This window comes from Atta cephalotes, assembly GCF_000143395.1.
Source record: "Atta cephalotes unplaced genomic scaffold scaffold00002, whole genome shotgun sequence".
In the NCBI taxonomy this organism is placed as follows: domain Eukaryota; kingdom Metazoa; phylum Arthropoda; class Insecta; order Hymenoptera; family Formicidae; genus Atta; species Atta cephalotes.
Window position 1 is genome coordinate 14,701,693 of NW_012130066.1, and position 10,832 is coordinate 14,712,524.

General features: G+C 36.1%; 1 protein-coding gene across 1 annotated transcript; it reads left to right on the top strand.

Moving 5' to 3' along the window:
* The first annotated feature begins 3,044 nt into the window (after nucleotides 1–3,044).
* Nucleotides 3,045–10,613, top strand: LOC105624117 (activating signal cointegrator 1 complex subunit 3). The gene is made up of 11 exons (XM_012205480.1): nucleotides 3,045–3,175; nucleotides 3,369–3,460; nucleotides 3,612–3,760; nucleotides 3,833–4,057; nucleotides 4,132–8,340; nucleotides 8,592–9,083; nucleotides 9,167–9,357; nucleotides 9,437–9,599; nucleotides 9,739–9,999; nucleotides 10,083–10,431; nucleotides 10,525–10,613. The coding sequence occupies exons 1-11, from the start codon at nucleotides 3,045–3,047 to the stop codon at nucleotides 10,611–10,613; spliced, it is 6,351 nt and encodes a 2,116-aa protein (XP_012060870.1).
* Nucleotides 10,614–10,832: the final 219 nt, after the last annotated feature.

A 10,832-nucleotide genomic window follows, 5' to 3' on the forward strand; every position in this document is an offset into this window, starting at 1 on the left:
ATGAATACCGGCCTGTTTCGCGTTGTGAAATTGATACTGAATCTTTCCTTGTTTAATATACTTTATATTTCTCTTTCCATAGAAAAAAAACATACTTTATATTTCTCTTTCTATACAAAGAGAAATATAAAGTGTATTCTTAATCGATTCTTGCCTTTAAGGCACCAATGTCACTTTAACTTTAAGTGAGACTTAAAACTCTATCTGCCTTGTTTTAAAGCCAAAGAGACAGAGACAGAAAGTTTTAAGCCTCGCTTAAAATCAAAATAACGTTGGTGCAACTGAGCCTAACTCGTATTCATATTCGATACATTCATATCTTCCTTGAGGAATGAGGATTTCTTGTTCCTCATATCATGTTTCATAAACCTTCCTTGATCTTCCAAACAAGGAGCTTTAACTTCTTTTTCTCTAGAGAGATTCAAGTGTCCTTGAAAAGGAGATGTAGCCTTCATAACTAAGCAAATCTTCAAATTTAATTTGTTGCACCAGTCTTTTTATTTTCAATAACTTTTAATTTAAATCTGACACATCAATAATTATTTTTGATAGCTTTTTTTCGGAAATAAACTCCTCTAAAAACATTTTCTCCTTTTTTTCTCCTTTTATAATAAGCGTTATAGTGAATTCGATTGGAAGCACTGATGCATATTAAAGCTATTGTACACTAATTTGAGTATAAAAATAAAATGCAAATATTTCGAATTATAAAATATATATTTATCTAATAGTACAATAAAATGTATTGAGTATTTTAAAATTTAATCGATTTCTGTGTTTATTTATAAACATATATTTACATTATTTTGTGTGTGGACGATAGTTTTAATGTGCATCAGTGCGCAATGAGTGCGTCCAATCAAATTCGCTATTAGTTTTATTTTTACAAAATGCTTAATCATCTGATATTATTTAATCAATAATGCCTTTATAATCTTTATTATTCACAATTCACGATATTAGGTATGCATAGAGTACAATCAACGCGATGCTATAAATGCTTTAAAGCAATTTTTGATTGGTCAATTTGTAAAATTCTTTCTTTTTTCTAATTGTAAATCAACCAAACGCTTCAAAGTATTTGTAGTGAGACTTTGACCACAGCCATATACAATACTATTATGACATGCTACCCTCAATAGATTACTAAAATCCCTAAAAAAATTCCTAAAAAATTCCTAAAATATTCCTTCCTTTGGGGAGACAAACTTGAAAGGAAAATCCATTTATGAAACAAGGAGACCTAAGGAATCGAGGAATTCATGGAGGCTTCCTCCATCCTTAATAAGGAAGGCTTATAAATACAGGTGTAAGACTATCTTAAGTACAATCTTAAGAGAATCAATCATGAAATTTTATCCCTAGGATAGAAAGTGAAAGATGAAAACTTTAATCATTGAAGTTAGTAGAGAAATTTTTCACTTTTCATCTTAAGAACAAAGTTTCATAATTGATATTAAGATGTCATAAGTCAATCCGAGGACTGATTAGCATCTTAAGGCTGAGGTCAAAGTCTCACTAGCATTTGTAGCATCGCATTGACTGTGACTCTAAGACATTATTTAAGACAGTTTTAAAATAAAAACGGACTATGAATATCGCTCCATGTTTAACATTTCATAGTTGGCAGCCTTTTCCCCTCATGCGGCATTCATAAACAAAGACGGCGGAGATTTAAAACTGGTTGTTTCACCCTTTGGTAAGTTAGCGCGCTTGTAATTGGGTAATTTTGCTACTTACCCAACAGGTAAAATTTATCAAAAGATGGCACAATCGGGCCTTAGACGCTTGCAAACTGTACACACCCCTTGTGTTATCCCTTCCACCATGGCTGCATGCGCATGGAAAAAAAGAATCGAGCTAATGCGCTAGGATGCGCTACATTCCATGCAATTCATGCGTGAAATGGAACTTATGCACTCCTTATACGTAAGAAAACAAACATGACAGATTCGAATCGCCGAAATGCGTGATCGCAACAATCAGTAAACTCATGACACTGTGAGAAAGGTGTTGTCACGACATCATAGGTCTGTTTTTTATGGCTGAACTAGTGTATGTACAACATACATTTTTGAAAAAATTAAAGTGAGATAGTAGAGTGTGACATTTGTCGAGAGCAAAAAAGTCTAGTGCAGTCTAGTGCAGAAACAAAAAACAGATCACATGAATGTTTGAAGAATCACGTGGTGAAGCGAGAACAACTTCTTTTGTTTTTTCCCTTGTTTCGATAGTTGATGATTGTTCTTTTTCAACGCAATTGTTATCAGCATCTTCTTATCAAGTACTTTTTGGTATGTAAATGGATCGAATGTCGTGTTGCGAAACGAAATTAATAAATATTTGCCAGATTGGTTGCAAATGATGGATCGTTCTATCTTTACCGTTTGTTCCATTTGTTTGAAATATAATTTTTTGTAATGCTTGTTTAATTAAGATTTATAAATAAAATTATAATTAAATTTTATAAATAAAATTATAAATAAAAAACGAACGAGTAATATATAATATTTATATTTTACTTTGTTCCTTTTCGGATATTACGTTATATTATGTAATTGCTTTTTTCTTGAACTTCTTTTATGTATCTTGCGTGCTTATATACACAAACGAAACAATTTTGTAAATTTTCATCTTTATGCTAACAAAAGTACATTATATCACTGAGACAATAGACAAAATTTTATGCTCTCCAATTAAATTTATAATCATAATTATCTCAGGTTCTATTCGATAATTTTGATAATTTTGGTAACTTACAATTCTTTCAATGTTATATTATTTGTATTCTGGCATGTACCGGTTTCAAAAGTGTTGTATAAACAAATAATACAAAAAGTTATATTTTCTAAAAAGTTATATTTTCTAGTATTAAATATTCCTTTTTTATCGTTTTACAATTTAATTTTTTTACATTATAAGTAATAATTTGCAAGTTCAAGTTGTCAAAATAAAAAATGTATTTATGTTACACATAGTTTGAAAAGTATATAGTGTGTAATATTTTATTTTAATGTTAGATTTGATTAACAGGTGATTACACGATGCCAAAATTACCACGTATCACTAGATCTTTGCGGATATTCACTTCTCTAGAGCACAGAGGAGAAACATTAGATCACGAACCGAACAACTTACTGAAGAAAAGACAGGAACGAACGAAAAGATTAAAAAGGTAGATGGATATATTAAGTTGAAAAGAATATGTAATTTTTTATATATTTATATATTTATATCTTGTAAGTTTATCTTATGATTTTTGTATATTTGTTAGAAATAATTAGATATTCTCTTGCAATGTGTATATATACATCTATTTATTTATACATGTACATCTTGATATAACATCATATATTTACATATTTTAGCACTCTTGAGTGGCATGATGTATACAAAAATGCATCTAAAAATCTTGCGGCACATCTGCTAGCATTGAAAAACATTGTGCAACAAGTTCTAGGTATGTAATAAATAGCAATTGAATTTGATAAATGAATGACTCAATACTTTATTATTCTATTAGATAACATATTTCTTTAATAAAAATTTCTACTATTTGTACTAAAAACAATTTATAATTTGATTCGAAAATTAAAATTTTCTATTTCCAGCAAATCATTCCTCAAATGTTATTAATGAATTCACGGTTTATGCATTACGTTTATTAATTGAAGATAAAAGCTCATTGAGAGAAAAATATAAACTACTTGGCGAAAAATCAGGGCATATAACGTTTCACTGTGCACAAGCTATGATGCTGGTATGATATGATGTACAATTTTAATATAGTACACAATGTATGCCTTTGACTATTTTTTATTATTCTACGTAGGTGGTCAGTAGAATTCAGCTAGAATGTCATGAAGAAGTTATGGAATTGTTATCAGAATCAAACACTGCAGATTCACAGATTTTTGGAACAGATATTCCCTACAATCCAGCTAGAGTCGTATGGCCCGATACTGTTAAACTTCACAATATGTCTACAGAGAAGACAAATACTGATAAATTTACAATGATGATACACGAAACGAAACCTTCAACACAGAAGAAATCTGTGAGTATCTGTTTAATATTTGAACAAAAAATTAATTTTTTAGTCCTTTTTTATCATTTTCTCTGTTTTTATAGTTTGATAAAACAATATTTACAAACGGATTAAAAAGTTGTCACAAAAACTACAGTATAGACATGTCATATCAAGATTTTGCAACAAAAATAATAGAAACATTAAAGATCTCTCAGAATATACAAGCGGAATTATTCGATTTGTTAGGTTGTGAACACTTGGAATTTATTGAATATATTATTGAACATCAAAAGAGCATCGTATCGACATTTTTCTGTTCAAAAGTGTCCAAGAGACCGCAAACAAATGTGCGAGGCCCAATAATAAGTGGTCAAGTGACTATAGAATCCGAAAAGGAAAAGCAGTTGTATAAACAAGTACGTAAAGAGGAAAAGAGATTCAACAGAATGGCGAACAAACGAGATGCCAAGTCAGAAGCCGAGGAAAGAGAATTTGGAAGGAAAGAGAATGAACTGCAAATTAAGAGACAAGAGGCATTGAAAGCCACATGTACTCCGCTATTTCCTAAAATTAACACTTTAGAGAGAGGCATGCAAGAAGGTTTCCCATTTGTATTCGATTCTAAAGCGAATGCCAAGCAAGCGAGCATTATATCAGGACAAAAATTATTGTTAACCGAAGATATTATAAGGGAGGATAATGAACTCTGTGAACGAGTACATATACCGATATTGAAAGAAGAACCTATTAACGTTAAGGTGAATCCCATGTCGATATCTTCCCTAGATGAGATTGGTCAAATAGCCTTTAGTGGCGTAACGTCATTAAATAAGATTCAAAGTATAGTTTTCGACGCGGCGTACAACACTAATGAGAATCTACTGATTTGCGCTCCAACTGGAGCGGGAAAGACAAACGTAGCCATGCTGACTGTGATGCATCAATTGAAACAGAACATTCAAGACGGACAATTACAAAAGAATCAATTTAAGATAATCTATGTCGCGCCAATGAAGGCTCTAGCGGCGGAAATGACCGCAAACTTTAGCAAAAAACTCTATCCTCTAGGTGTGTGCGTTCGCGAGCTGACTGGTGATATACAATTGACGAAACAAGAGATTCAACAGACCCAGATGATAGTGACTACGCCGGAAAAATGGGACGTCGTCACGAGGAAAGGTACGGGCGATATTTCTCTCACTAGTATCGTGAGATTGCTCATTATCGACGAGGTGCATTTGCTGCATGGTGATAGGGGACCTGTTGTAGAAGCGCTGGTTGCAAGAACTCTGCGTCAGGTGGAGTCATCGCAGAGCATGATTAGGATAGTCGGGCTGTCTGCGACGCTTCCAAATTACGTGGATGTCGCGCGATTTTTGCGCGTCAATCCACATAAGGGATTATTCTACTTTGATCATCGTTTCCGACCAGTGCCCCTCAGCCAAACTTTCATTGGCGTAAAGGCTATTAAGCCGATGCAACAGATGAGCGACATGGACTTGATGTGTTACAGAAACGTTGTGGAGATGGTGCGACAGGGCCATCAGGTCATGATATTCGTGCATGCGCGAAACGCCACCGTTAGAATGGCAAACGTCCTGAAGGAGCTGGCGTTAAAAAACGATACGTACAAGTACTTTCTATCTGACGGACAGGCAAGGTATATAAACAAGGCCTTTCCAAAGTCGCGCAACAAGTATCTTGGTGAGCTGTTCAACAGTGGACTGTCGGTACATCACGCTGGCTTACTGCGCTCTGATAGGAATCTCGTTGAGAAATACTTTTCTGACGGTCTGATTAAAGTGCTGGTGTGCACTGCCACGCTAGCTTGGGGCGTAAATCTACCTGCGCATGCGGTTATCATACGTGGAACCGAGATTTACGATTCCAAGCATGGCTCGTACGTGGACCTGGGTATCCTGGATGTATTGCAGATCTTCGGTCGCGCTGGCAGGCCGCAATTCGATAAGTCGGGACACGCGGTCATCATTACCTCGCATAGCAAGCTATCTCACTATCTCTCACTGTTGACGAATCAAATACCGATCGAGAGTAGTTTCATCACATACTTAGCCGACAATTTGAATGCTGAAATAGCATTAGGCACGATATCGAACGTAACAGAAGCGGTCGAATGGTTAAGCTACACCTATCTCTTTGTACGAATGAAATTGAACTTTCAAGCGTATGGCATGGTCTATCAGAACCTCATGAATGACGTGAATCTCGAAAAGAAGCGGAAGGAGCTCATCGACGTCGCCGCGAAGGCATTGGATAAAGCGCAGATGATCAGATATGATGCACGCACCGGTGATCTCAATGCGACTGATTTGGGACGTATTGCGAGCCATTATTATCTCAAGTATGACACGGTCGAGATCTTCAACGAACTCCAGAAGGATCTCATGACCGAGACAGAGATTCTTGCGATGATATCACACGCTCAGGAATTTGAACAGCTCAAGGTACGAGACGACGAGATGGATGAGTTAGATGAGTTGATAGAAGAATGCGAGCTCATACCACAGGGCGGTGTGGAGAATGTCCATGGCAAAGTCAATATATTGCTGCAAACGTATCTGTCCAGGGGCCGAGTGAACACAGCCTCGTTGATATCCGATCAGGCTTATGTCACGCAGAATGCTTTGCGAATAGCCAGAGCGCTCTTCGAGATTATGCTCAGACGTAATAACGCAATAATGGCCGGACGATTGTTGCAGATGGCAAAGATGTTCGAGGCGCAACAATGGGACATGTTTACGCCATTGCGCCAATTCGACTGCCTCTCCATGGAAGTGATCGACAAGATCGAGTCACGCAACTTGGAGATCTATCGGTTGCAAGAGATGGACGTGAAGGGAATTGGAAATATTTTACGGAATCAACACGCGGCGATAATGGTGAAAAAGTGCTGTGACGAATTGCCCGCACTGGACGTAGAATACAGCTTACAGCCCATTACGCGCACCATCCTAAGGATACGGCTTAAATTAACGTCACGGTTTCGCTGGAATGACAAGGTTCATGGAAAGAATTCGCAAGCTTTCTGGATATGGATTGAGGACCCGGATAATAATTTTATTTATCATCATGAGTATTTTATACTAACGAAGAAGATGGTCTGTCAGAACCTCGAGCAAGAACTCGTCATGACTATACCATTGTCCGAATCATTACCGACGCTATATCTCGTCAAAATCACAAGCGATCATTGGCTCGGTTGCGAAGCTACGTTTTCCTTGACTTTTCATGATCTCATTCTGCCAGAGACTCATCCCCCGCACACAGATCTGTTAGAATTGCAACCGTTACCGATAACTGTTCTCAAAAATACAAACTTTGAGAGCTTATATAATTTTTCCCATTTTAATCCAATACAGACGCAAATCTTTCATTGTCTATATCACACGGATAACAATGTTCTTCTCGGTGCTCCGACTGGCTCGGGGAAAACAATTGCAGCGGAGATTGCTATGTTTCGCGTTTTCAAACAGAATCCCGATCAGAAGGTCGTTTACATAGCGCCCCTGAAAGCTCTGGTCAGGGAACGCATAAACGACTGGAAGGAACGACTGGAGGAACGACTAGGTAAAAGGGTGGTAGAGCTGACCGGAGACGTGTCACCCGACATAAAAGTGATAGCCGGCGCGAGTGTGATCGTTACGACGCCTGAGAAGTGGGATGGTATCAGTCGAAGTTGGCAAACACGAAGCTACGTGAAGAAAGTGGCACTTATAGTGATCGACGAGATTCATTTGTTGGGCGAGGATCGCGGTCCGGTGCTCGAGGTAATCATCTCCCGTACCAATTTCATATCCTCGCACACGCACAACAAGGTCAGAATCATCGGGCTCTCGACTGCGCTGGCCAACGCGATAGATTTAGCCAATTGGCTCGGTATCAAAGAGATGGGTCTCTATAATTTCCGGCCGTCCGTGAGACCAGTGCCACTGGAGGTTCACATCAGCGGATTTCCTGGTAAACACTATTGTCCCCGGATGGCGACCATGAACAGACCAACCTTTCAGGCGATCAGGCAACACGCGCCCACTAGTCCTTCTCTCGTATTTGTCTCCTCTCGCAGGCAAACTCGCCTGTCCGCTCTCGATCTGATTGCCTATCTCGCGGCGGAGGATAATCCCAAGCAATGGTTACATATGCCGGAAGAACAAATGAACGACATTCTGGAAAATATAAATGACTCAAATCTAAAACTCACACTCGCCTTTGGAATTGGCCTTCACCATGCCGGTCTTCAAGACAGAGACAGGAGAACCGTGGAGGAATTATTTGTCAATAATAAAATACAGGTATACATACAGCCTTCAACAGCTTTAATTGTATTTCAAATTCAATCCGTATTATCAATGCATAATATAGTATGCAAATAACAAAGATTTATTTTTATGAAATAAAATTTATCAATTTTTTTTTTATACATATATTTATACTTTCTATACACTTTCTTGCATAGTTGTATAATTATACAAGAAAAAAATTATAAAAATGACTATTCCATACACTGTTTGAATGTAATTGCATTGAGCTATTGTTAATTTAGGTACTAATCACGACAGCCACTTTGGCCTGGGGTGTTAATTTCCCTGCTCATCTGGTGGTGATAAAGGGCACGGAATATTATGATGGCAAACTAAAGCGTTACGTAGATATGCCGATAACGGACGTTCTCCAAATGATGGGTCGCGCTGGCAGACCGCAATTTGATGATTCTGGTGTGGCGGTCGTTCTTGTGCATGACTTAAAGAAAAATTTTTACAAGAAATTTTTATACGAACCGTTTCCCGTGGAATCGAGTCTGATGGGAGTGTTACCTGATCACATTAATGCTGAAATTGTCGCTGGTACCATCAAGAACAAACAAGAGTTTCTCGATTATTTAACGTGGACATATTATTTTCGAAGATTGATGAAAAATCCGAAATATTATGATCTGGATATCTTGGAGCCTTATTATATCAATGAATATCTTTCGAGATTGGTAGAAACCACCGTAAAATCGTTAATGGATTCACATTGTATCGATTATGATGAGGTATCGGTTACAATGATAAAATCTATTGGAGTAGCATAATAATAATTTACAATAGATAAATTTCCTGATATGTTTTTATCTAGGATGAACAAATTTTACTTTCATTACCGATGGGTAAGATAGCGTCATTCTATTATTTGTCGCATAATACAATGCTGATGTTTATGCAATTGCTAGAGGAGAACTTGACGTTAGATCAGTATTTACGTATACTCTGCAACTCATATGAATACAACGAATTACCTGTACGACATAACGAGGAATTATTGAATGAGTAAGTCTTGGAAGAGATAAGTAAGTCGCGCTTCTTTTGCTTACTTTTCTTTTTTACAAATGCAAATGTTATTTAACAGGGAACTAGCAAAGCTGTGCCGTTATTCCTCAAATCAGTACGATTCTCCACATACAAAAGCATTTTTCTTGCTGCAAGCTCATTTCTCAAGACTACAACTACCTTGCACCGATTATATCACTGATCTGAAATCAGTGCTCGATCAAGCAATCAGAATAGTACAGGTATGAATATAAATTTAATTAACTAAGATATATAGACTAAGATATAAGATTAACTAAGATATATGGCATAGTAACGCCTTTTATACGTATGTACATTTAGATTTAATTACTGACTACACTAATAGAAAAAAATTTTCAGGCAATGATCGACACAGTCGCAGAACGTGGATGGTTAACAAGCACATTAAGGATAACGCAACTGTTTCAAATGATTGTGCAAGCACGATGGATAGATGAATCTGCAATAATGACGTTACCGCATATAAGGACGGAAGATTTATGCTTGTTTTCATCATTGTCGATGGCTCTTCCAATATTATGCTCCATAACATACGACAATTATAACAAACTTGCAAAAGTTTTACGTGAAGGAGAATATCGAATAGATCAAATACGTGAGGTAATAAAATTGGAAAGATATCTGTCTAATATTTACATGTTATAAAAATATTATTTTTAAAAGTCGAAACATCTATTTTCTAGATACATCAAGTAATCAGAGATATGCCGATAATATCCGTTGATTTAATGTTGGAGAATTCTTGGGATATCAACGTTGAAAATAGGAAGATAATGCTGAAGTCTAATAACGATGATTTCATAGCAGTTCGACGGAATGAGGAGTATACATTAACTATTGGATTGAAAAGAATGAATAATTCTAAAGTTTTGAAAGCACACTGTCCAATGTTTTTGAAAGGAAAGGATGAAAGTTGGTTTTTGATATTAGGAGACATTCAGAATAAAGAATTATGGGCTCTAAAGAGGGTGTCTGGTATAAACAATCAGCAGAAATATCATCAATTACAATTTACTGCACCTAATAGCTTGGGTAAATAACTCATTAATTTGTCTATAACAGCTTTTCTCATACGAGTATATCTCTACGAGTTTCTTGAAGTATAAATTTCAACATTTATTTTAGGAACAACAAAGTTAGTATTCTACTTGATTTCTGATTGCTATATGGGATTGGACCAACAGTACAGTATTTGTTTAGATGTAACAGGCTAAATATTTAAATAACCAAACACCTAAGACTGAAAACAATAGGTGATATATTAATATAATTATCGCAAAAATCTTTCTATACTGTTAATATAAGGATTACAAAAATAAAGAAAATGAAAATTTATAAGCTTGTTAATGTGTTGAGATGAGTGCGAAAGACGAGATTTGCTATAGATGTATATGGATATGATTATAGGATATTTATCATAAATTGTGTACAGA

Excerpts from the sequence above, each read along its gene's own strand:
- LOC105624117 (XM_012205480.1), top strand. The coding sequence starts at position 3,045 with ATGCCAAAATTACCACGTATCACTAGATCTTTGCGGATATTCACTTCT. Across the intron at positions 4,058-4,131 it reads CTTCAACACAGAAGAAATCT|TTTGATAAAACAATATTTAC; the intron begins GTGAGTATCTGT and ends CTGTTTTTATAG. Across the intron at positions 9,358-9,436 it reads AACGAGGAATTATTGAATGA|GGAACTAGCAAAGCTGTGCC; the intron begins GTAAGTCTTGGA and ends GTTATTTAACAG.